Source organism: Chinchilla lanigera, unplaced genomic scaffold, assembly GCF_000276665.1.
Source record: "Chinchilla lanigera isolate Chin_1 unplaced genomic scaffold, ChiLan1.0 scaffold00058, whole genome shotgun sequence".
In the NCBI taxonomy this organism is placed as follows: domain Eukaryota; kingdom Metazoa; phylum Chordata; class Mammalia; order Rodentia; family Chinchillidae; genus Chinchilla; species Chinchilla lanigera.
This window is the reverse complement of record NW_004955459.1, coordinates 2,654,170-2,680,955: the sequence shown is the minus strand read 5'-3', so window position 1 is coordinate 2,680,955 and position 26,786 is coordinate 2,654,170. Positions and strand designations below refer to the sequence as shown.

At 45.0% G+C, this 26,786-nt stretch overlaps 1 protein-coding gene and 1 long non-coding RNA gene across 4 annotated transcripts; one reads left to right on the top strand and one right to left on the bottom strand.

Moving 5' to 3' along the window:
* Window positions 1-2,875: 2,875 nt before the first annotated feature.
* On the bottom strand, window positions 2,876-26,595 carry Ammecr1l (AMMECR1-like). 3 transcript variants are annotated; one of them, XM_005397572.2, is made up of 8 exons: window positions 26,308-26,595; window positions 24,728-24,838; window positions 14,335-14,779; window positions 11,654-11,764; window positions 11,222-11,336; window positions 10,337-10,427; window positions 8,080-8,176; window positions 2,876-6,310 (listed from the first exon to the last, which is right to left on the bottom strand). In XM_005397572.2, the coding sequence occupies exons 3-8, from the start codon at window positions 14,739-14,741 to the stop codon at window positions 6,199-6,201; spliced, it is 933 nt and encodes a 310-aa protein (XP_005397629.1). In that variant the 5' UTR covers window positions 14,742-14,779; window positions 24,728-24,838; window positions 26,308-26,595; the 3' UTR covers window positions 2,876-6,198. The 3 variants fall into 3 exon arrangements, with proteins under 3 accessions (XP_005397629.1, XP_005397625.1, XP_005397627.1); XM_005397570.2 differs by lacking the exons at window positions 24,728-24,838; window positions 26,308-26,595 and adding exons at window positions 7,012-7,065; window positions 15,585-15,810 and having other exon boundaries at window positions 6,222-6,310; XM_005397568.2 differs by lacking the exons at window positions 24,728-24,838; window positions 26,308-26,595 and adding an exon at window positions 15,585-15,810.
* Window positions 15,977-23,273, top strand: LOC102022053. The gene is made up of 2 exons (XR_263008.2): window positions 15,977-16,078; window positions 22,718-23,273. It is a non-coding gene; the product is annotated as an uncharacterized LOC102022053 (long non-coding RNA).
* Window positions 26,596-26,786: the final 191 nt, after the last annotated feature.

Sequence of the window (26,786 nt, the reverse complement as noted above, 5' to 3'; positions counted from 1 at the left end):
ACAGTAAACTTCAGACTATGCATAGTATGTCCCAGGTTTTTGTTTGAATCAGTATCATCAAAGGTTATCTTGGATCTTTTTTTTTTTTTTTTTTTTAAAGACAAAGTCTCTCTGTGTAGCCCAGGTTGGCCTCAAATTCGTGGTGATCCTCCAGCCTCAACCTCTTGAGGCAGTACAATCACACCTGGCTTCTCAAAGAATCTTTGTGGGCTGAGCCACTGATAGTTTCTACCTAGACAAAGATGGTTTCTGTCTCTAAAACAGAATGGTGATATATTTCCCAGTTCTCTTCATAGTACTCAGATAATACATAGACTTTTTAGTTTAAGGCAGTAATGGTGAACCTTTTAGATCTTTCAATGATAGAAACAGCCTGCTGTGGCTCTTCAGCTGTAGGTTTGTTGCAACTGCTCTAAGGTATTCTCCCACACATTTCTGAAGATCTTTGACACTTCTTGCTGGAAATCTGGTAAATGTTACAAAAGAAGCCAAAGAAATAACAGACTGTATCACTTACAGTGATGCTCTCCCTCTGGTTGTTAATAGTTTGTAGGGTACAAAGGGACAGGATCTGTGTCTAGGAGTTTTGTGTAATTATGCAAAGAGCCCTTTGACATTTAGACCCGATAAACCTCCAAACTCCAAACTGTCCTGAGAACTCTGGAGTTTTGTTTTGTTTGTGGTGCTAGGGACAGAACCCAGAGCCTCATACATGCTAGGCAAGGCCCCACCTGAGTGATGCTCTGAGGCCCGGCTGGCCTGTGGCAGTGGGACTTCCTGAGAGGGTCCATCCTGCGTTTGCCTCTGAGAGGCCCTCCACACTCGTGGGCATGGCCCACTTCCACACTGCTCTTTCTGGATGCCTGTCCTGATGTCACCTAGGCTTGCCACGCATCCTGCTGTACTGCCTCTCTCTCCACACTGCTGAATGAAGTTTGGATGACTGCAGTCATCTAGCCATCACACTGTACTCCCAGCATCTCCACTTGGAGATGACACAAAGCAACCTTGACACAAAATAGGTTATTAGGGTCAGCATTGCAATAATACTTGTCTGTGTCCTGAGTAGCAGGACCAAGATTTAAGCATAGGCCTTGTCTTTTTTTTTTTTTTTTTCTTTTGAGAGGGTCTTTCTATGTATATGGGCTGGACTTTAACTCAGTATGTAGCCCAGCCTGGCTTTGAACTTGTGGTGGTTCTCTAGCCTCAGCCTCCTAGTTACTTCTTGTTGGGACACAATACCTGACACCCACAAATTCAAGGAGGAAGGGTTTTTGGTTCAGCTTATTGAGGTTATGGTCTATGTCTGCTGGCTCCAAGGCAAGACAGTGTGGCAGAGGGGTGTGGCAGACGAGCTGCTCTGGTCAGCATAACAGACAAGCAGCCGAGCCCAAGGAGGATGTTAGACCCTGCCAGACCTTGCCCCCAGGGACCACCTCCTCCCAACAGGGTTCATCCCTGCTCACACCAGCATTAAACCCACCAGTGGAAGAACCCATGGATAAATGTCATGGCCCTGTGACCCAATCACCCCCGAGTGCCACCTGAGTGCATGATGCTCTGAAGGACATGTAGATATAACCCTAACAAGGCTACCAGGCTGCAGGCTTGGACGATTCCAGTTATCAGTCCCCAGGGTTATTTCTTTGGTTGGGAGCCAGGCACAAGCAGCAAATGGTCATACTGTGGTTGTAGACTGGGGTGTGTGAGTGGCAGGGAACTGAGGAATTGACAGGGTGTACTTGAGACCTCCCTTCTGCCCTATGTCTCCAATAGTTGATCTTACGCTTTTTGTTTCTTCATGGTGCTGGGGACTGAGGCCAGGGTCCTGTACCTGCTAAGTAAGTGTTCTACCACTGAGCAATGGCTAATTTTGAAATCAGAGGAGTTACTTTTCAGGTTGGCATGGCATACTAAACTTGTATGTACAAGGAAGGGATGGTCCTTAAGATCCCTTACCTCCACTCCCAGAAGAATCAGCTCCAGTGACCTCAGCCCAGATGGCTTATTTCACATTTCAAGACATTAAGGAGGTGGGCATTGTGACACATGCCTGTAATCTCAGCACTCAGGCTGAGGCAAGAGGATCACCTCAAGTTTGAGGCCAGCCTGAACTACACTGAGACTGTTTCAAATAAATAATTAACAAGAAGATAAAAGATGGCAAAGTCTGTTGTATTTTACCATCCCTAACCCCTCCCCCATGTCAATGATAGGATATCATGGGAACTACTACAACAGTAAGGAATAGAACCTCAGACTGAGAACATAGCTCAGGGATAGTGTTTGCCAAGCATACACAAGGCCGACTCCCAGCAACACACACACACACCTGAATTCTTCACACACACGTTGACATTCGACACGTTTAACCAGCTAAGAAAAAGTTTAACCAGCTGCTTGTCATTTATTTCCAAAATTAACAGATTTATCTGGCTTTATGTTTGTTTTCTTCAAAGTCCTATGTATTATTTCTAGGTCATCCCCAAACAGTAAACTTCAGACTATGCATAGTATGTCCCAGGTTTTTGTTTGAATCAGTATCATCAAAGGTTATCTTGGATCTTTTTTTTTTTTTTTTTCTTCAAGAGATGTAGTTTTTCTGGCAAGGTCAGTTTAATTTATAAATCTAATGAAAACAATGACCCTTCCTTCTGGAAAGTGATAGCTCAGGAAACTTGGCTCTAAAAAAACCCAATGGTATTGCCATCAACCACAAAATCAAAAAAAGCAAGTTTATAAAGGATCACAAGCACCATACAAAGTATGAAGGCTGAATACTACTTGGTTGGCTATCTATAAAATTTAGATGACTGCCAATTGCTACTCTGCATAATTCATGTCACATGGTTACAAAAAAAGGCAGACGAAGAACAATTTTTACCCATTATGATTTATTCTCTACAATACTTCATTAAAGAGTTCAATGATTTGCACTCAGAAGTTATATAGCCAAGAGGCAACCAAGTGTGATACAAAGAATTGGTCTGAAATCTTTGCACTGAAGGCCATACAGTCTCTTGCTTCAGGGAAGAACAAAAATAAACAAAAAGAACAAGTAGATCCCTAGGCTCCAGAAATCTTGATAGAAAAAAACATCAACAGTTAGTGAAATTGTAGATGTTAACATATCATGGAAACAGATCTTGTGCAAAATATTAAAATTAACACCCAGGACTTCTTTTGTATAGATGGTTTTTATTATAAACAGTAAAATATATGTAATGTCTCAACTACAAATCTTTTATGTGGAAAGGGTATCTAACATGAATTGTTTCAATATTATGCAGCGAAAAAGTTTAAGAACCTCACAGTGGAAACAATCCAACACTGACAAACTCTAGTGATCAAACACTCTCTTAATGTAAAATGAGGACAATTCATAATTACAGGGAAAATGTCCTAGCTGTGGGTATTATGAGACAAGCCAACTTTCTAGACCAAAAGGCACTCACAGCTAGGGATGAAACACACTCTGAACCGAGCCAGAAAGTTGGGCTGGTTCCTTACAACAGTGGTTGCCTACTGTTCAGTGGCCTAAGAACAGAGGAAGCAGCAGGCAGGAAGCATCTCCTTTGCTCTCCCTCCCAGGCGTTGGCATGTACCGGCCACCCTCATTACTGCTTTGGTCAAGCAAGGGGAAGGCGAATCTGCTCCACCTCGGAGCTGCCACCTCCCTATGCAAAGCTGCCGCATGGATGATCCAGACCAGGTATTTTTCCTGAGAGCCACCTCCCCCACATTTCCCCGAGGGCACCATGACCACACACTTCCAGACTGCTTCCTGATATGCTCTGATCAGGATGGACTCCGACAGGTCCCATGTAGCTTCCCTTGGCTGACTTCTGAGCCCTCTGACAAGGCAAGAGGAGCTCATGGACCTCCACTGCTGGACTTGTTAGAGAAGCATGAGGAAGTGTGCAGGGAGTAAGGCTTCTTCACTCCAAAACCACTGAGCCTACTTCAGTGTGATGCTGGGAGTCACCAGCCCTATTCTTGTGCACTGATTTCCCCCATTTTGGGGGATTTAAAAATTTTATTTTCTTAAATGGCAGGTATCCTACCCCACCCTCGATAAAATAAAATAAAGTAAAATAAAATACATACTATACACTGGGGAAGACAAATAGGGCAACATTTCTACAAGAAAAATAGGCTTGAGGAGCATGGCACTGTAAATGCTTGCATGACCAGTCTCACTGAGCGTGCTCAGGGGTTAAAGTTTAGCACCAATTTTTTTGCTTTTTTTGAATCTTTAGAAATCAAACACAACTTTTAACATAGAACACTTGAACAGTAATGAGTGTAGCCCTATGTATCAATACTGTTGTACAAATTGGAGTGGGTGGCTTAGTCCAGAGCTGACCACTGATATCAATCCATGGCACCTAAGGGTAACTGTTGTCGTACCTGTAGCAAGGCCTTTATCATCCTCAGCAGCAGGACATCATGAGATGACCCCTTCACCTTCACTGACACTACAAGGGGACCATGGCAGGCCATGGAAACCCAGTATGGCAATGAGGACATAGCCTGGGCACCCTGATGTCACCTAAGTCTTCCCACATACCCCAGGTCCTGCCAGCAGCATGAAGCTGCTCCCCCTGACCAACCCTACCAGGAACTGGAGGGCAATGCCTTCTTACACTGTACCCTACTCCCTCCCCCAACTTCCTGGAAGAAAGCTCCAAGGATCTTTAAACTTGAATCTACGCCCATTTTGGAAAGCCACACCAACAACACATAAACTAAAAAATAAATTAAATCAACACACATGTTCACTGGGTTGACACCCAATCCACTTCCAGAGTTCTCCAGGCATGTTGTGGAGACCTAGTGTACTGTCCCGGGACCCTTTCTTCAGCTGGCCATCTCTTCCTGTGCCACTAGCAGTGCCTCTGAGACAGTGCTTTCAATGCCTCGGCCAAGTCCCCTAGTTCTACCTTTGCTACCACATGAGTGAAGAGTCAAGAGAGAAAATGATGGGCAAATGATGGGAAGGGAAATGTCACATGGAAGTTTAAATGACCCAGGAAAAAAAAGGACCAATTTGGAATTATGCCCTGGTGGGGTTAAAACTCCCAGCACGGCAGGTAAGATAAAGATTTACCTTGTTTAATTAAACAGCTTTGCTCTAGAGTCTTGTAAGGGACAGAAACATCACCAGTCTTCCTACTTTAGGCAAACTAGGAAAATGAACTTGCCTGCATAAAGGTCCCTCAGGATGTTTGCCTGAAAAGAAAACCAGCCCAGAGACCCCAGATTCTCTATGACAATGAGCCCAACCCAACTGCCTGTTTGCACATCTGCGCTTCTGAGAACCTAGATCCAGCTATATAGGCACTGCTACCAGTGAGGAGTGAGGTAGCCAGGTGGTGAGGAAGAGGCCTCTCTCTTCACACCTCACACAGTGATGACACCAGGCCTCCCATGAGCATCTGCACTCCATTCCTCAGCAGGCCACACCAGAGCTCCATGTAACACCAGGAGACTTGACGCAGGAAGAGTGCCAGATGATCCAACTGAGAGTGGAGTGAGACTTTTAAACCTTCGAGGCTCATTGAGTGATGAGATCTGCAACGCCATCCGCAGGCCTTCGATCTTGGTGTGGGTCTCTGTCCAGGATCCTCAGAGGACTCATGGTGCCCACTCTCAACCCTAACATGGCGTCCACTTATGAAGCATGGAGGTTGTGATCAACTCTTGGTACGCAATAAACTGGAAGTTTAAAAAAAGGAATTTAAAACAACCTAAAAATGTTTCTTGTTGGTCTCCGTTGCCCAGACTGCCAGGGGAATACACCTATTTGATCTGGGAGGCTGTGGGCGTGTGTGGGGTAAACCTCCATTGATCATCGACTCTAATTCCAGTGTGTGGCCAACACACATGTGGCAAATCACCAGAGCAGGGTCTTCAGCACCCACACAGCGATTCTTACTAGTCATGGAGAAGCCCCAATCCAATGGAACCCCATATTGAGGAAAGGCTGAGATAAGGCTTGGGCCCCTCAAGTTCTGTTTCATTCAGTGTAACCCCACACCCCCTCAGTCAGTGGGAGGCAGACTTGGCAACGGAAGCTAGCATCATAAAATGGTGCAGTAATAGAAGTAACTGGACCAGGAAGAGGAGGCATCTGCTCCAATGATGTCATAGCCATTGGTGGCCACAGGGGGGTGGGACTGGTCATGCAGCCGTGTGTCAGGAGTAATGATTGTAGAGGGGCGGGGCATGAAGAGTGCCATTCTGGAAACAGTGCTGTCGAGAAGCAATATACTCTGCATAACTGATTGTCACCTTCTCACTTCGGTACCTGTATAAGGAAACAGGCAAGGGTATTAGGAACCCAAACATATCATGTAAAGTCACTCAGCAGAGAAAACCAAAAGCTTATTCCACATTTTGAAAGAATAAAATGGAAGACCAAGAGCAATCTTACTTACAGAAAATGAAAGACGGCACAAGAAAACAATGTTGTTATTACAAATGAACAAGATGAAAAAGCACAATCACAGTTCACCCCTGAGAATGTACTCAGCACATCCAACCTTTAAACGCTACATATGCTTATCATCAGGCTGCTCATAAGCAATCTGCTACTGGGGTCTGGATGAAGACTTTCAAGGCCAAATTACATGGGTGGCAGATTGGAAGATGGCTACACCAAAACCCAGTGTAAACTGCACATCCACTTTCAGGTTAAAATGAGGTAAATTTGACAGAAATGCAACTTCAATTTGCAGAAGAGCAACAAACAAGTTATTATAACTAAAAGGGGCACAGATACCTAATTCTGGGTCAAATTCTGATGAAGCAGGTTAAAGGATCCTTGGGCTATATAAGACAGGTCTCAATCCCCAGATGAATATGCCATATCACAGGGTCATCAGAACAGAGTTCATAGCACTTTGGCTTTGCTCTGGAAAGAGCCATGAGTCAGGATGCGAAGCATGGGGTGTTACAAACCTATGGAGCCTACTACAGACCACAGGAGCTGGGTGTGACAATCCTTACCCAGAGCCATCTCTTTCCCACTGTAATCACTCCTCCACTGCAAGGTGGTTATTCCTGAATTTTGACAGGGAAATGGCTGTTCAAATAAATTGTAATAATAATAGTAATAATAATATTGCTTTTTTTTTTATTATTGTTTTTTTTTTTTTTTTTGGGTGCAGGGGATTGAACCCAGGGCCTTGTGCATGCTAAGCATGCGCTCTACCACTGAGCTTCACCCCCAGCCCCTTCATTTTTGGAATCCAAAGCATTTCAAAAACACTGGGTTGTCTTCCAAACAGACCTGAAAGGCTATTATTAGATTATTCTTCATTTTACAGATGAGGGCCCAATAGAAGCCCACAGAAGCTAAACCTCTCACTGCTTCCAACTTCAGTAGGGAGAGGAAGAGAACTAACATCTACTGATCACCTACAGTGTTGCCTGGCCCTGGGCCAGAAATTCTCCACACCTATCACATCCTACAACAACCCTAAGGGATTAGCACTCACAGCTTACAGACAGGAAACAGGCTCAGAGAGGTGAATAACTAGATCAGGTAACACAGCTAGTCAGTGATGGAGCTCGGATTCAGACCCCAAGTTTGTGTGCATTCTATGACATTAGGTAGTCTCCCCATAGAAGCACAATATCCAAAGAGGGGAGGCCTTCCTTTTAACTTTCTGTAAAAACACCTGACTTGCCTGCATCCCTCACCCCTGACCTTATGTGTAGTCAGGAAATGGCACCTTCACTGGCCCTGGACTTTTGACACTGGGAGCCTCTTCTCCTGGCTCCCTACCACCCCCTGCAGCCTCCCAACCATCTGGGTCTGGTGAGACAGTCTTGACAGCAGGCCTGCTGGCCTAACTCTTGCCCCAACCCCACTATCAGCCTGGCCATGGAAATGCACAGGACACTAGGGGAGTCTGGCTTTGTTCATGTTGTTTCTCAGAACTTAAAACCTTATCTTTCTTTGGTTTAGGGACATTAACTAAGGAAACTTTTTTCTTCCCCTTCCCATCCAAAGTATTCTCTATCCATCCCCCACTACACGAAAATGACAAGGAAAACAAGATAGGGGCTTACCTGGTAAGTTTGATCGTTTTTCTGAATTCACTGGTAATTGGAGCCTTAAAGCCACCTTTCCTGAGTAAGGAGTCTATTGTCTGGATCTGATCCCAGTCTGAGAAGAAAAGAAACCACACCTGGTCAACACAGGTAGGATTCTAGGAGCGACCGAAGCCTGCTGGGGAAAGGAGCGCCTGGGCACCAGCTCACGCACCCGGAGCCCCATCTGCCTCAGACAGCCCAGTGGAAACTCAGAAATGAGACAAAAGACCCGCATGTGCCACAGTGGGTGTCCCCAGGCTCCTGTCCCTGTGTCTTTCCTATTAGGTGTTACCCAGAGTAATTAGCCAGGGGCAAACATGGGCCCCACTTAGATTGGCTTGTTGCTTGTGCTGGTACCCAGGAAATGTTCTATAAGAAGAGAGGATTGACGGCTTATTTGTTTGTTTACCTATGTATCCTGCCTGCCTCAGCCTCCAAGTAGCCAGGATTACCAAGCATATACCACTGGATCCAGCTAGAAAAGAGATTTAAATTCTAAAGCTGAGACTTTTTTTAGTACGGGGAATTGAACTCACAACTTCGTGCTTGCGAGGCAGGTGCTGTGCTGCTGAGCTATATCTCCGGCCCTCTATAGCTTAGAGTCTTTTGAGTGGCCTTCTTTTTTTTGTCTTTTGGAGACAGGGTCTCACTATGTAGTCTTTTCTGTTGTTGTTTTTTGTCTTTTTGAAACAAGATTTCACTTTGCAGTTCAGGCTGTCCTTGAACTCACTCTGTAGCCCAGACTGGGCTCCACCTCACAGTGACCTTCCTGCCTCAGCCTCTGAGTGCTGGGATTACAGGCATGGGCCATCACGCCTGACTTGAGTGGCCTTTCTTTTTTTTGTTTTGTTTTGTTTTTTTTTTGTCTTTTTGAGACAGGGTCTCGCTCTGCAGTTCAGGCTGGCCTTGAGCTCACTTTGTAGCCCAGGCTGGTCTCGAACTTGCAACAATCCTCCTGCCTCAGCCTCACGAGTGCTGGGATTACAGGGGTGCACCACCATGCCTGGCCTGGCCTTTCTTTTTTGATGCTTTCTAGGAGTTGTTTTCTATGACACAGGAAACTGTTCCTTAGGCAGGATGGAAACATTCACACTGTTGAATACTGCCTCTACCCCCTACTTTTTTGCAGTGCTGGGAAGTGAACCCAAGCCTTTGTACTACAGTTCCAGACCTTCTTATTTTTTGAGACAGGGTTTTCCTAAGTTGCCCATACCACAGAAAATAGAAGAAACATTTTTTTTTTGTTTGTTTTTCTCTAGTATAGAAGAAACATCTAAAAGCATTCTTTTTTTTTTTTTTTGAGACAGGGTCTCACTGTGCAGTTCAGGCTGGCCTTGAGCTCACTTCATACCCAGGCTGGCCTCAAACTCGCAACGGTCCTCTTGCCTCAGCCTTCTGAGTGCTGGGATTACAGGCGTGTGCCACCACCCTCCACTTTTTTTTTTTTTTTTTTTTTTAAATCATTCTTCTGGATGTCTTTTAAAGAAAAAAGCTGCCCAACCCACTTCCTATCTCTAATGTCCCTATTATAAGAATTCATTAAGGGGCCAGGATGGTGGCGGTCATCTGTAATCCCAGCACTCAGAAGGCTGAGGCAGGAGGACTGCTGCAAGTTCAAGTCCAGCCTGAACTGTGTAGTGAAACCTTCTCTGACTCAAAAAGACACCCCCCTCCACAAAATCATTAAGTACTGAGTTGTTTAAAAATAGGAGGGAGTACATTTACCTTTGCCAAGTCTAACACACTTAATGATTCACAATCATAAGTTCAATACCCACTGATACAGGCAGCTTCTCTTTATAATGAACTCTATAATGTGGTCAGGTTGATTGCTGGAATTTTGCTATGATTACGATTATAGCTTAAGGGAGCAAGATATAGAACTATTACAAGTGGGCAAATAAAGTTTCCCTTTCTCTTTTCCTAGCTCCTAGGTCTTCTTGGGAGTTGATCCTGGTGCTATAAGAATTTGGTATTGACGCTGGATGTGATGGTATATGCTTCTAATCCCAGCACTCAGGAGGCTGAGGCAAGAGAATTGCTGTGAATTTGCTACATAGTGAGACCCTGTCTCAAAACAAAAACAATCTTAAGGAAAAAGCATGTTTAGTAACAGCTCAGCTGAGAAATGACACACTTTACTTCTGTGTCCTTTAAATGGCATGGCTTAAAAAAAAAAAAAGGCATGGCTATGAATGGCACTGCTTACTAAATGTCCATTTGTCTAACTCACCTTGTTCCTTAGCAACCTCAGGCAAGTATGTGGCTGTGCGTTTGACGCCTTTTTCATTGATAAATTCAATTCGAATTCCATGGACCCCTACCTACAGAAAGACACAACACAGTAAATGGCATTTGCTTATTCTAACAGAGCTGCACAACTAAATTGACCCTGTTCCCTGACCAGCTTGACCCATGTCTGAGAAGAGAACTCGCTGTTCATGACTCTCAAGAGATAAAAGGCAAGAAAGCTCAGCTTCAGGGAAAGGTTGAGTATATGTGTAGTCACCTCCCTGAGAATATTAAGGTTTAAAAATAAATTTTAAAATGGCTTATCTAATAATTTTGAGCCTTTTATCTTTAATCTATTTCATAAATAAGCATAAAAATATCACAAGGTTTTTAATCTAAGTTCATGATTTTTTTTGTTTGTTTTTTTGAGACAGAGTCTCCCTCTGTAGTTCTGGCTGGCCTTGAACTCACTATGTAGCCCTGGCTGGCCTTGAACTTGCAGTGATCTTGCTGCCTTAGCTTCCAGAGTACTGGGATTACAGGCATACACCACCATGCCCAGCATGAGTTCATGATGCTTGGCACCTGATTCCTAATATAAACTTGTCCTCAAGGGCTTGCCAAGAAGGATCTGGACTATTTTACGTCATCCCATTATTTCTTATTAGATATGAAGGGGAGCAGAGAAGACTGGGAAGAAATGGGAAAATAAAGCTTCTGTATTTCCCCCTACTCCTAATACACCAGTACCTTCTGTTACCTGTCTTGCCCATAATGGTACCCAATTCCCACACCTCAGGCCCTCTCTCAGTGAGGAGACATTGCCATGTACTAACCCGAACCCAAACGCAACGAGATGCAGAGTTCCAAATGCAGCTGCTCTCACCTCCCAGTCCAGGTAATCACTGGCATCCTCAAAGTTAGTAAGGAGGGAGACAGAGCAGAAAAGTTTAGGCAGCTCCTCTCGGGTCAAGGGAGGGAATCGGCTGTCCTTAAGTGCACTGCAAGGGGACAGGAAACATAAGTGAAGCTGCTCTCAGTCAGAAGCCAATATCTCGTGTCACACAGTCTGTATAGCTATGAATCCTGAGATATGCAAAAAGCATCTATCATCCACCAATACCACGTGATACCATCTGTGATTCTACTCACTGTCTAGGATGGGCACTGATAAGTGACTCACCAGATTAAAGTGCTCGCATTTCCTGATTATCAGACAGGGAATGCTCAGACTGTATCACTTAGAAGAAAGGAGGTCAGGCAAGTATTTCCATGTCTAGTCAGTTTACGTACAGTTCTTAATATCTGGTGTCATTACCTGGTTAACGTGTATTCCCTGAGTCCTGAATGAAGATTCATGGCTGAGAAGGTCCCAATGCAGCCACGAAGCCGCTTGTCCCGCCCTGTCTTCCATGTCACAAAGAGTGGACTAAAAAAAAAAAAAAAAAAAAAAAAGAACACAAAACATTCTCTAGCCCCAAATTAATAATGGGTAATGTTTCTCTTCATTTGTTAATTGCCCCCAAAAGATGGAACTGCAGCTACCTTAAAAACTCTAGAATGGGGCTGGGGATTTAGCTCAGCAGCACAGTGCCTGCCTGGCAAGTGCGAGGTTATGAGTTCAATTCCAGGTACTGGAAAAAAAAACAAAAAAAAACTCTAGAAGGTGCTTAGCTGGGGCTAGAAACATACAGGCGCCTCCACAAAGGCCTCAGTGCAGCCTTTCCGAGGATCCACACTGACAGCTTTCATGCACACTGGTACCACATTCACGTGCTGCTCTCTTCTTCATCGCCCAGAGCTCAACTTTTTCTTCTTCTTCTTTTTTTTTTTTGGTACCAGGAATTGAACTCACGACCTCATGCTTGCCAGGGAGGCACTGTGCCGCTGAGCTAAATCCCCAGCCCCTCAACTTTTTCTTCTAAGTCTCCTCTCTTTACTTATGCATAGCCATAGAGTCTAGCTCTACCTTTCAAAGCAACACACTTTGCCAGAGTATCTCCACACCCCAGACCAGGAGCATTCTCTACAAGTCTACATTGTTCTCATAATTACAACTGCCCCTGGCAACTACAAATACTTCCTGCTCATAAGTTTTTCAGAAAAGAAAAATAATACTTTCCAAAAAGTTTTTTTACTAGCAGAAGTTGTCAATTCTGTTCCTAGGCCAAAGTCACACTTTAAGTTCCATCAGACTGACAGTGACCAAATTTTTACAAAACTATATATTTTTACAAAACTGTTTCCTGTTTCTGAGATCCCTTCACACCCCTGAGCTTCTCTCTCTTTTTTTTTTTTTGGCTTTTTGACTACATAGTGTCTTGCTGTGTAGTCCAGGCTGGCGTCACACTTGTGACTATCTACCTGCCTCAGCCTCCCAAGAGCTTAGATTACCGGTATGCACCACCATGTCCAGCTTAACTTCTTGAGTGAATCACCACTCACAGGCAACTTAAATGCTCAAAGTTATCTACTTCTTTCATCACTGCCACAAAGGCTATTAGCAAATCTCTCAGCTACCCACATTTCCTTCCAACAAAGCACCTGTACCTAGCCGAGTGTGTTGATGTACACCTACAACCCAAGCACTCTGGAAGGCTAAAGCAGGGGGACTGCAAGTTAGAGCCCAACTTTAGGCAACTCAGGGAGACCCTGTCTCACAATAGAAAACAATAAAGGTGCTTGGGGATGTAGCTCAGTGTGAAGGCCATGAATTCAATTGCCAGTATCACACAAAACAGAATGAAACAAAGAACACCTAGACAGTGTCAACCAAAGCTACTGTCCCCAAAACCCTGTAAGACCTCTACTACACCCACAGGATGAAAATACAAAGTCCTGAACACAACAGCCTAAACTAGTGATGGGGAACTTTTCAGAGCTTTGAAGGCTACAAATAGCCTACTGCAGCATGCCACAGGCTCTAAACTCTAGTCATTTACACCAAGGCTATCATCTGTTCCTTTAAACCAAACCCTTTTCTGTACAGGATACCTAGATTTTGACCTGGCTTGGAATCCTCCTCTGCTCAATTGGGAGTTTTCTGATCATGGTAGCACATAGCAACACTACCTGAAAGAAAGTCAGCACATTTTCTCCATTTCCTTTCCTCAGACACACTCTCACACAGATAAATTCCCTTCTACTACTACTAGTCGTCGTTGTGTGTGACTTGTCAACTCAAGGCCGAGTTGCTTGAGAGCAGGGACCTTTTCTTTATACTCCTTCATGCTTGTCCAGGGCTCTGCACAGCCTAGCAGGGTATCAACAGCTGAGCCAGGAATGATCTTAGATCAGTGAATGCTCCAAAAGCATTCCCCGCAAAACAAAAATCAAATGCAATGGTGCTCTTCAAAGCCAAATGACAGTTGCTTCCAATTTTGAGGAAAAAGAAAACACTGGGACACATTACTTTTACTTACACTTCATTCACAACTTTAAACGTCTTAGGAAAAACAATAGGGTCTTGCACAACCAATTGACTTTTTTTGATGGGCTATCAGCAGCTCTACTCAATGAGATTACCAGAGACTGCTGATGAACAAAATGGAGGTGATCCTTGTTAAAAGCATTAGTCTCCTCTACCACCACTACCGACAAAAACAAAAACAACAAAGGCGCAGCAGCAGCTCCCAATAACTGAGCTCCTTGTCTCCAGCCATAAATCACTTGGACTTCAATATTACCGAGGTGCCCAAAGGTGTGGCTTCTAAACATGAGAGGTTAAATGACCTACCACCACGTGAACCCAGAATGAAGTTCCTAATTTCCAGATGATCATTTTAACAACAAACCTATGCGTGTCCTCTAAACATAACCCAGCCCCTTCCACTACTGAACCCACTAAACGGTCTAAAGAGCATCTGGATATTTCTCTTCACTCTGCTCCTGTTACTCAAATGATGTTCAAGCTTAATCAGCAGTGGACTCTTGTGAGAAGAATGCCCTCAGAAAGCTGCATGGCGCCCTCCACATGGTCCCCACGCCCCCTTTACTCACTAGGGGTCATTGGTGAATCTAGGAAGTCGCGGCTGTGGGAAGCCATAGAGGTGACAGTAGAGTACATCAAAGCAGTAGCAGCACATCTCTGCGGTCACCACCAAATTCTTCGTGGCATTGGCAGTTCCATTGGGCCGGGGGAGAGGGCTCAGCGCTCCCGATGCGGGATTCATCCGTGTGATGGGAGAGTTTCCAGGTCCCAGAGTTAAGTCCGACACATTCTCCCGTCCACTGCTGCTGTCCACATGCTGGTGGTTTTGAAGAGGTCCTGAACTAGCGCTGGGGACAGTAGTGGACTGACTCCCGTGACTGTGTGTCCCACTTGCAGACAATTTGGGCTTCTTGACCCCACAACAGCCTGCTGCCAACCTGGGCTCGAGTGGAGGAACACAACGTCTCTTTCCCATCCTGACTCGGTGCTCGTGGTCTGGAATGCTGCAGAACCCTAGCCCAAAAGAGAATGGTTAACTGCTGACTTGAATGGCTAAAAGGACAAGGTGGCACACACCTGTAATCCCAACACTCTGGCAGGCTGAGGGAGGAGGATTGAAAGTTTGAGGCTAGCAAGAGCAAGTGAGGGAGAAAGCCCCCGACCAAAAAAATACAGGGCTGGGGATGCAGCTCAGCTGTGAAGGCCCTGGGTTCAATACCTATTATTGAGAAAAGAAAGGAAAAAAAAAAAAATCAGAGAAAAAGACCAGGTAATAATCATCAAAATCTCTTTTCTACCCAAACCGCTGGTTATGTGATCCAAAAGGGTGGCAGAACAGGGCTGCAAGAGCCCTCACCTTCTAGACCAGACTCCTAACTTTTCCTAAAGGGAACTGTTAAATCTTGGTACTAGGGGTTGAATCCAGGCCTTTTGGACTGAGCTAGATGTCCAGTCCTTTTAATGTGGCTTTATTGGGAACAGGGTCTTGCTAAGTCCCTAAGCTGCGAGGCTCATCCTCAACCTTTTATCCTCCTATCTTAGTGCCTGGCCTGGAGCTCCACTTTCCATAAAGTCTATGGTCCCGGGGCTGGGGATTTAGCTCAGCGGCAAAGCGCCTGCCTGACAAGTGCAAGGTCGTGAGTTCAATTCCCGGTACCGGGGGTAAAAAAACCAAAACAAAACAAAAGAAAGTCTATGGTCCCCATGGTGGAGGCAAGCAACAAGCTGCTCTCCCTTCCCTGACACTCAGGGCAGAAGGTGGAGCTGGCCTGGAAGAGTGAGTGCCCCTGACCCGTTGGACTCAGGCTGCTTTCTCTACCTTTTTTACAGGCTTCACATTGAATCATCTTATTTTTAAAGAACTTTAGAGGTATTTTCAATCTTTTCCTTGTTAACCACATCTTCTCAGCATTTTCCTCATCTCTAACTTAAATCTGTTTAACTTCAGACCTAGACAGGAGTGAGGATGAAAAGCAATTAGCTGTCATTCTGAAAAAGGCACCCCCTCTATGGGCTCCCACCTATCCGACTTCGCAGCTCTTTCTACCCCCCTCCCTCATTCTCTTTAATTCCCCTCTGAACTCACTCAGATTTCTATGCCTCTATATCTTTTCAAGACCCTAGTCAAAAAACTGCAACCAGGCAACCTTTACTCACACAAACAGCCCAAGCTTCACAGTCCTTTTGTGAGGTAGTCATTTCTGCCCTGTCACAGTCAGTGAGAGAGACACAAAGCCAGCCAGCTTTACAAAATGTGTATCACCCAAGCAAGGGGGCCACAGCAGCCCATACGATGGTGTAAAGGGGAAAAAGGTATATATATGTGCGTGTGTCTGTCTTTCTGTGTGTCTATCTGTATTTTTTCTTTTTTTTTTGCCTTACTGGGGATTGAACCCAGGCCCTTCACATTGCTAACCCTTTTTTAATTTTTTGAGACAGTGTCTAAGTTGCTAAAATGCCCCTAAGTAGGTTCAAACTTGCAATCCTGCCTCAGCCTCCCACTGTGCTGGGATTATAGGTGTGTACCACCATGCTCAGCTAGAATTTAGGCTTTTTAAGAAAAAAATTAAAACTATATTTTATTTGGGCGTGGTGGTGCATGCCTCTAATCTCAGTTTTCTGGGGAGGCTAACTCAGGAAGATCTTTAAGCCAGTCCAGGCACCTTTGAAATTTGGTGTTTTTTGCCTCAAGAAAACAAAAGCAAGGCCGGGCATGATGGTGCACACCTGTAATCTCAGCACTCAGCACTCAAGGGAGGCTGAGGCAGGAGGATGGTCTCAAATTGCAAAGATTCTCCTGCCTCAGCCTCCCAAGTGCTGGTATTACAGGCATGTACCACCACGTCCGGTTCTAAGCTTTTTTTTTTTTCGAGACAGAGTTTTACTATGTTGCTCAGGCTGACAACTGGGCTCAAGCAATCCTCCTGCCTCAACTTCCCAAGTTTCTGGGCCTCCCCAGCCATAACTGCATGTATGTATGCATTTACTTTTTTTAGTGCCATGAATGGAACTCAGGGCCTCATCCATGCTAGGTAACTGTACTTTCAGCCCTCTAATTTTTTTTTTTTAGCACAGCTCGACAACATAGTATTTTGGTTGTAAATTCTACTGCCTTTTAAATCAAATTGTTACACATCCATTTGTAACATCACTATATTCTACATAATTTATCTCTTCAGTTTGAATAAGATAAAAATTTTAATAAGTATTATTATTTTTTGAGACAGGATCTTGCTATGGCTGGTTTTAAACTCACTATGTAGTCCAGGCTGGCCTCTAACCCACAGTGATCCCCCTGCCTCAGCCTCCTGAGTCCTGGGATTACAGAAGTACATCATCATGCCCAGTTTACAAGTATTATTTACGTGGTTCATATATGCAGATCCTTGACAAAATACACATCTTGGGCTCTTCTGGGCGTGATGAAAGTTGTTTCAGCCAAGGAATAGTTTGTATAATTCATTGTCTGGCTGAAAATAGGCTTCTTAAAAACAAACAAAACACAGGCTTCTTTTTGAGAGATTTCTACACTTGATGCTATAATAAAAACCAAAGACTAGGTATTTCTGGGCATGCATGTCATTATTTCTGAGTGTGGATACAACTGTCTTACTTACACAGCTAAGAGAAAGCAAGAGGTTTTGGTTAAAAATATTGCTTCCAAAGCCAATGGCTTGAGTTCAAATCCAGGTTCCTCTAAAACTCAAATGTCTTGTTGGGACTGTCTGCGCCTGGGGCTGCTGGGAGAATGGACTTTGTAAAGGCTGGGAGCAGGGTCTGGCATGTGGTAAGATCATCATCCCGAGCTGCTCCCATCACCTGGCTCTTGCTCCACCCCTCCACAGGCGGGTAGCACCCAGACATCCAGGATGAGCTGTGTGCTCAGGGTTTACAGCAGTGCTTGCACAGCACAGGATGTAGTAAGGACTCCACTGAATTCTCTAAACCATCAGCCTGGCAGGCCACATTACCATGATTTTAGAGGGACTTCGGGATAAGAAGCAAGGAACCTGTAAAGAGCCACACTGCCAAGTGTGGCGGAGCTAAGATTTGAACCACAATCTATCTCACCAAACCACATGGAAAACAAGACCTACCAATAATTTAATAATTACCACCGGATTCAGTCCTTTTCCTAAGGGTATAACAACAACAACAAAAAAGGCTAGGCCTGGCAGTGCACTTGGGAGGCTGAGGCATGAAGACCCCTATGAGTTTGAGGCCATCCTGGGCTACCTTGTGTCAAAAAACAAAAACAGATCAAAACAAATTACATTATGGGATGTATAGTACTAAACACACTAATCATTGTACAGAAGCTTGCCAACAGGCCGGGCGTGGTTGCGCATTCGGGAGGCTGAGGTAGAAGCATCACTGTGAGTTCAAGGCCTACCTGGGCTACAAAGTGAGTTCAAGGCCAGCCTGAGCTGCATAGTGAAACCCTACCTCAAAAAGGAAAAAAAAAAAAAAAAAGCTTGCCAAGAAAAGCAACCAGAAAAAAAGTATATCAAAATCCAAAGCTCAAAGTCAACATCTCACCCATCACCCAGAAAATGATAAGCACTCACCCCCCATTCCTATGAGTAGAATCCACAACATATGCTCCTGGCCCAAGCCCTCACCTGACTCTGTCTACCTCACACTTAACTATGGGCCATGTGCAGGTTCAAGGCACACATTAAATGAAGCAGCAGGACTAATCCAAAAAGCTAGCATTCACCAAGGGCAATGGAATTCAGTGCTCTGCCTCTACAGCCCCAGAATTCAAAGAATTGGATGAAACATTAAGATTTTTAAAAAGCCTTTCATCATTTTCATTACATCAAGCAATACCTTTAGGAAAAGCCACATGTCATGAGACAGCGGCAACAACTCAGGTGTTCCTTGGCAGGTGACATCAGTTACCTGACTAGTGAAAGACCCTACAGCAGAGCAACAGAGGAGGCTTTTAAAGCACACGGGTACAAGGTGTGGATGAACCAGGCAAGAAGACTGTCTGAGTGCCACATGGAATCACTGATCTGCTGCAGGGCATGTCACACCTGATACCTAGTATCTACATTTACTAATTCTTCCTGCCTCCTTCCAAACTATGACTTGACATTGACAGAACCAATCAAAATCTTGTGGCTCTGCAGGCCTAGGGATTTTTCTGGGAGGCCACTAAGCAAACAATTCAGCCAATAATCTTCATCAGTAACCAAATGCAGAGTTAGATAGTACTTTCTGCACCAAAAACATTTTAGGGCTGAGTGCACTTGTGCATACCGGTGAACCCAGGACTCAGGAGGGTCATGAGTTTGAGGCCAGTCTGGGCTACACAGTGAGTTCAAGGTCAGCCTAGGCTACATAGTAAGACCCTGTCCCAACCAAACACACATCCCAAAAACAGAACAAAAGAAAGCAAAATATTAGAGGGCACTTCTTGGGCTAAAGGTATAATTCACTGGTAGAGTGTCTGTCTAGCATATGAGGTGCCTTGGATTTGATCCCTGTTATCATAGAAAAAGAGAAAAAGTGCATTTTTAAGAATTTCCAGGGGCCGGGGATTAGCTCAGTGGTATAAGCGCCTGCCTGGCAAATGCAAGGTCCTGAGTTCGACTCCCAGTACCAAAAAAAAAAAAAAAAAAAAATTTATTCCAAAAAAATTTGTTTTAAAAATTTATTCCATAAATTTAAAAATCTACAAAAATTTCAAAATTAAAGTAGTAGAAAGAATGGTACAATAAACTAAATTCCCAGCTTTAATAAAATTTAATGAATCTATTTCATTATACTTGATACACATCTCAATTTTCTCCCTACCTCCTCTCTCTCCTACTCAAATATTTTGAAGTCACAGGCTGGGGATATAGCTCAGCGGCATAAGTGCCTGCCTGGCAAGCATAAGGTTGTGAGTTCGATTCCTGGTACAAAAAAAAAAAAAAAATGCAAGTCAAATATTTTGAAGTCACCTTTTGAGGGGGCTGACAATTTACTTACCTGGCAGCATAAAGCAACTACTAACTGAACTACAGTAAAGAATACAAACTGAACCACGGTGGTAAATAACATCAGTTGCCATCTATTAATTTTATCAAAACTTTCTTTTTAGGTTTGAGCCTCTCCCAACCCTACTGAAATAAAGTAGTTGCAGACACACTCTGGTCAAGAGATAATTGGTGGCCAGCAGCTTGACCTGAGGTCTGTGACTGCCAGCATAATATACTTCAGAGTAATAGCATTTCAACAGAACACACTAACCATCTGACCAGCTAAAAACAAACTCTATGAAATGACACACCCTACCTCTTCCTTTTTCCCCACCCCGCTTCCCCCGTCTCTCTCTCCTGGGGATTAAGCCCAGGGCCTTCACACTGAGCTACATCCTCAGCCTTTTGGGAGACAGGGTTTTGCTAAGCTGCCCAGACTGGCTGGACTCATACCTGCAATATTCCATCCTCAGCCTCCCAGAGTGCTGGAATTACAGGTGTGGGACATCACATTCAGCTCATACCCTGCCTCTTCTACAACTGCATAAAAACCACCAGTGATGGCACTCTGACCATGTACAGGTTACTGTGAAGGTAGTTGCTCTGTAGTAAGTGGACTCAGGTATAAAATCCCTTGCTGAATTAAAAGTATGCACCCAGGGCCAGGGATATAGCCAGTGGCATAAGCACCTGCCCAGCAAGCGCAAGGTCCTGAGTTCAATTCCCAGTACCAAAAATAAATAAATAAAAGTATGCACCCTTGCTGGCTGAGGGACTCTTGCAAAACTAAGCTCTAGGAGCACTTCAAGAGCCAGAAGCAGTGATCTCCTTTTCCTACTGTGCAGCCACTTAGAAGCAATTAATGAGAATTAGGCTTGTATCAAATTGAAAAAGTACCCATACTTCAACAGGAAGCTGGGGGAAATAAAAGGAACCACTGTTGGCCCTCTCAAAACTTTTTTTTTTTCCAAGACAGGTCCTCACCATGTAGTTCAAGCTGGTCTTGAAATCACTTAGGTAGCCTAGGCCTCTGCCTCCTCAGTGCTGGAATTACAGGCATGCACCACCATACCCCGCCCTCTCAAGACAACTTCATAGGGCTGAGGATGTAGCTTAGTGGCAGAGTACTGGGTTAATAACCCTTAGTTATGGGGGCTGATCAGGCCCACAATTTCCCAAATAAGTGGACAGCCACGGCTTAAATGAGTAAGACAATTGAAATGATTTTAGGGCTCCAGGAGGGTCCAACTCTCACAGAATTTGAGATTCTCTGGGTTAAAACCAAGAACTTCCCTGGGCAGCCCGTATTTATTTGGTTTTCAAATAAAGGAGAGGGATACTGAAGAAAATGCAGGAATCTGGGCAGGACTTGGAAAATCCTTTAAGGACTTCTCCAGGTAATACATTATGTTAATTTAGGAGAACTATGTAAGACTCCTGCAGCTGCAGTCTCCTCTTACTAGGGCAGGGATATAGCTCAACGGCATAAGTGTCTGCCTGGCAAGCACAAGGTCCTGAGTTCGATTCCTTGTACAAAAAAAAAAAAACAGCACTGCCAATAAATAAATAAATACATACATACATACATAAGAGATAACCTTGTAAGTCAAAGTCACCTCAGTGTTCAGTCACTGTCCCTTCCTCAGCATGTTTCCATGTAACAGTCAGGAGTCCTTTGCTGTACTGTTAGGGCCTTCAAGGAGGAACACTGGTTGACTCCTCCCCCTGGCTCTGGGGAGAAACTGAGCAGTGTTCTGTAGGGTAGCTTACAATGCTACTAAGAAAGTCCAGCTTAGAGAATCAGCCTGAGCCTGAGAGGCCAGGCAGCATCTGTGTGTGTGTGTGTGCGTGTGTGTGTATGTAAAACAGGGGATTGAACCCAGGGCCTTTGCACTGAGCTATATCCCCTGACACACCCCTTTTTAAAATTTTGAGACAGGGTCTTGCTAAGTTACTAAATTGCCCAGTCTGGGCTCAAACTGCTTAGCCTCCCCGAGTGCTAAGACTATAGGCATGACCACACTCACTGTACTTGTGTTTTATCTTCCACAACACCACCTAACACAGTGTCCCATGTTCAGCCCAGACAACAGAAACACCAAAATCGCTGGCTGTCATCAACAATTTTATCTATAGATCTGCTAGGAATTTTATTTAAATTTATTTTTGAAACAAGAACCACCTAAGGGGACTGAGGATATAGCTCAGTGGCATAAGCGCCTGCCTGGCAAGCGCAAGGTTGTGAGTTCGATCCCTGGTACTGCTCCCCCCACCAATAAAAGAACAACCTAAAGGTTAGGGATATAGCTCAGCAGCACAAGCGCCTGCCTGGCAAGTGCAATATCCTGAGTTCAATTCCCAGTACAAAAAAAAGGAACCTAGAAAAAGGAAAAAAAAAAGAACAACTTGTAGTTGTTTTGGTTCTGCTGCGAGGTAATTGTGGAATACGTCAGAATTTCAGGGTGACTAATTCTATAGTCAAGATGTATTACGTACTTTTGCCAGGTGTGATGGCACAGCATTCAGGCTGAGGCAGGACAGGGTTGCCCCAAGTTCAAGGCCAGCCTGGGCAACACAGCAAGACTCTTGTCTCAAAAAAAAAAGTACTTTTAACTACTCCTTCTTATCAACAATGTCAACTCCATTCAGTACAGATCAAAGGATGGCTTTAATAACTATTCACAGCAAAATGGATTAACAATATGGATAATTCATTCTAAAATCTAGGTCAACGACCACCTAAATACACTTTTCCATCTTTTTTTTTTTTTAGGTAGGATCTTGCTATGTATTTCAGCCTGGCCTCAAACTCTCAGTGGTCCTCCTGCCTCAGTGCTAGGATTACAGGCATGCGCCATGTAATGTGCTCAGCTTTGACCCAATCTATGTTGGTAATTGTCACCTCTGCTAAAACACCCTATAACCAGTCAGTCTTGCATCTGACCTCAGCTACCACTTAATGGTGGCTTTCCTTTGACAGATCATACATTCTAAACTGCACCTGGAGAAGAATCCCTTTTTGAATGACAGAATACTTCCAGAGCAACCCAATGGAGTATGTCTGCACAGGTAGCCATTTATAATTTCACGGATTAATATATGAGGTTATCAAGGCCAGCACCAAAGCAAGAACATGAAGATGACGGGACTGAGGCGGCTGGCTGGGCAGAAGGGCTGTCTACATTTGCTGTGGGCCCCTTCTGAGGCTCCTAAAGTCTACCGAACACAACAAGCTGATACTGTCCCAGAGCAGCTCCCATATTGTGAGGACACAGCCTAGGCTCTGGGGTCACAGTCTAACTGCCCATGCCAGCTCAAATACTAAGCTGGACATGCACAATCGGAGCACAAATTCAGGCAAGTCGTCAAACCCCACAAATATGCCACCACAGAGGATTATTTGTGACTACTCAAGTGAGAGAGATATGAGAAGAATCTGGCAATCTGTTGGCACATAACTACTATTTATTGTTTGCTAGTTCTAATACTACCAATACCTAACACTAATAAAAGTAGAGTTGGTTATAAAAAAGTAACACAGCTCTGATTTCTTACAATTTCTAGAGAAATAAATACTCTTGTGATACAACTCTGTTAACAGCTGCTTTGTAGTCTAAAAGAGCATATTATTAATGTGCTCACTTCGGCAGCACATATGTTAAAGAGAGGGTATTATTAACATTGGACTATTACTCCAATGACCTTGGTGTTTTTCACCTTTGAAAGCAATGGTCTCTAATAAATCACCCACTGCTCCTTTTTATTCTGAGATGCCAGAAAACATAAAAAAGATAGGGCTCTCTGAGACTTGTGAGAGTTCTATTCTACAGGGGTCCTCATTTAAGCTTGCACATACTCAATAAGACTGTACTTGCCGAATATGCTATTTTTGACATCTTGACACTGGATGAATACTAACAGAATGACTTTGTCAAAGTAGTTACATTTCAAAAAATCAGATTAAAATATCTAGAAAATATCCAATGAAAACATCTAGAAAAGTATATGAGCAAGGGAAAAAAATCTAGTTTCACCCTTTGAAGACAAGCCTCAAAACAGCTTAGTGGAAGACACAACCTCATGAAGATTTGGGAGGTGGGAAACAGGCAAAGAAAAAAAGGGTTGCAACATCTTTTTCTGTTATCATTTAAGTGTCCAGATGCTCAACTCAAACCTTCCACAGACAGGAATAGGCTGTTGTTTCCTTTGCGACACAGAGTTGAGATGAAATTAAATTTAATAATTATATTATGGGTACTGAAATGGCACCTGAACTATAATTCTGGCCTACTTATGGAACTATTCCAGGAAACAGTCAGACAAAAAAACCCACAAACATTCTGGTAACCATTCCAAATAATCATTTCCATTATTTTTAAAACTCTGGCACACACACCCAGCACCTGACATGGGAACATTTTCCCTGCAAAACACCAATCTACCTATACAATTATTTTAAAATCTATGTAATTTTTTAAAAACACACAGAAATGCATTCACATCCTAACATTCATATCAATTTATCCTGAAGAAAAACATTGGAATACAGGAGTTAAATTTTTAGCGCCCTTTTTCCTCTCAATGTGGCCCACAACAATGTGCTAGATCTGTCTGGGCCTCAGTTCTCTCATTTCTGAAGTGAAAACATTTGCCCCTATCTTGTTCACAAAAAAAGTTTGGGAGGCTGACAAGATGTGAAACATTCTGAAAAACTCTCTTACAAATGTTAGCATGCTGTCATTACTGTAGAGGAAACGTAATGCTATACTACCATCTAAGTCATTCTAATGAAGTTATTGAAAATAAACTTGTCTCTACACATTTAATTTTTAAAAGATCAAATAGAGGAACTTCATCAGTATTAAGACCCTTTAATGGGAGCAGAACAATACAAATCAAGAAAGTACACCTACATTGTAAAAGCCAAACATAGGCCTAAAACTAAAAACAGCAACAAAATTCCATTGTAAGTGTGGAAGGTAATACTCACTGAAAGCAGGAAAGTTTATATTGCCAGAAAAACAGCTACAACAGAGGAGAGGAACTACTTTGTCTCTGGAATGAATTTTCTTCCTTCCAATTCCATTCCTTCTTCCTGTACCTATGATGGAAACGTAGGTTCAGTAAACAAAGTCAGGGTAGAGCACAGGTCAGATGTGAGTTCTTGAAAAATTACAACTCAACAGAGCAATTTCTGGAAAAAACAGCTGGAGAACAGGCTTTCCTTCCTTCAAAACATTTCAAACATGAAGTATGAGGCAGTAACAGCAGTCCCATGCCCTGAGTCACCTCATCCTGAGCGTCATTACCCAGGGAGGACACTGAGGATCAAAGGTTTTATTGATCTTGAACATGAGGCACACATTAAAACTTGCCCACCATCAATCTGGGTCAAAAGTGGCTTTCAGGCTAGAAAATACCATTTTAAGGCTTTCCACTGGCTTCAAAATATACAAACACACTCCAAAATCCTCTACAAAGACAGTTCCTAAGAATTACTGGACAATATGCCAGGGTCAGGGACTTGAGGACAGGCTACACCGTTATGCCACGAGGAAGTGGAAACGCTAAGCGTTGCTGAGAGTCATCCATCCTTACCCTTAGTCTTGCATAAATCTCTCCATAACCCCCTTCACCAATTCTCCACACTCCCCAATAATAAAGAAGCGAGCTATTCCAAGATGTAAACAGGAGACTCCAGGCCCCACCCACTATATCCTAGGAGAGGGCAATGAAAGCGGATAGGCCCAAAGGGATAAGGGCGAGGGAGCGTGGCAAAGAGTTCAGATCAGGACAGGGAATGGAGGAGAGCATGGTATGAAGGGCAAAACCCACAGCCCAGGAAGGAGAGGCATAAAACCCGAACAGTGTAAGGTGGAGGGATAGAGTAAAAGGGCGCCAGGGCCGGCACATGGAAGGGGGGGCTCATGGAGGGCCTGAAGAAAGAGAAAAGAGAAAGCGCGCGTTGAAGAGTTAAGCAAGAAAAGGACGAAACAAGAGTGGAGAAAGGAGAGGGCGGGGAGGGGCACGGCAGCAGAGGACAGAGACGAAAGGTAGGGAGCGGGATGTGGGGCAGCATGGTGGGGGGCGCGGGGGAGTCGCGGGGACGGCAGAGCGACAGGTAGAGCAGCGGGGCCGGGCCGCGGGGGTGGAACCCAGACGCGGGCGGGGGAAGGGAGGGGGCGGCGGGGCGGGGGCCGCCAGGCGGCGCCGGAGACCACCAAACTTTACGCGGACGCGAGCCCGTTTCCTGGAGGGAGCGCAGACACCCAGCAGCAGCTGGAGCCTCGCTCGTGGCCGGGCCTGGGGCGGCCGCCCCCCGTGTCCCAGCGGCGCCTCACGACCCCCGCCGGGCGCGGGGACCGCGGCCCCGGGCCCTGCCCGCCTCCGGTCGGGAGCCCCTCCCCCACGCTGCCCCGGGACCCTCGGCCAGCACCCCGGGGTCCCCTCCCGGGCCCGGGCCCGTCCGGGATGAGCAGGCCTGGGGAGAGGCGGAGACACGGCGGCGGCCCAAAGGAAGCCTGGCCCGGCGGCGAGGGAGGAGGGCGCGGCGCACCCCGAGTTTCCCACCTTTTCTCCTGGCCCAGACGCAGCCGGGGCGAACGGGACCTCTCGCGCTCTGCCTCCTCCTCCTCCTGCTTCATGGAGCCATGCGCCTGGGTGGGGGCTCCTGAGAGAAGCAGGCCCGCCGGCGGGCCAGACGCGCGGCGCAGACCGGGCGGGGCGAAGGGGACCGTCGGCCGGAGGAGGAAGCGACGGCGGCGGCCGGGAAGAACTAGAGGTATTCCCCGGGCGGCTGGAGGACTGAGTCGAGCCGGGACTCGATTCCTCCGGTATCCCAGCAGCCACCGGAGGCAGTGAGGTAATGAAGGAAGAATGTAGGGAGTCCTCCAGTGGACCAGACGCCCTCTAGCGAGCCAGGGAGAACCATAGAGATCAAGGAGGTGCCAGAGCACCGCCTCATTACTGTCACGTGGCCTCCTGCCGACTTTATTGGCTGGTGCCAACACTACGGGGTTGAATTGGGGAGGCTACTTTCCATTTGTGTG

Coding starts and splice junctions, on each gene's coding strand:
- Ammecr1l (XM_005397568.2), bottom strand. CDS start 15,666: ATGTGGTTAACAAGGAAAAGATTGAAAATACCTCTAAAGTTCTTTAAA. Junction 11,765..14,334: donor AGATTCACCAATGACCCCTA/GTGAGTAAAGGG, acceptor TTTTTTTTTTAG/TCCACTCTTTGTGACATGGA. Junction 10,428..11,221: donor GTGATTACCTGGACTGGGAG/GTGAGAGCAGCT, acceptor GTCTTTCTGTAG/GTAGGGGTCCATGGAATTCG.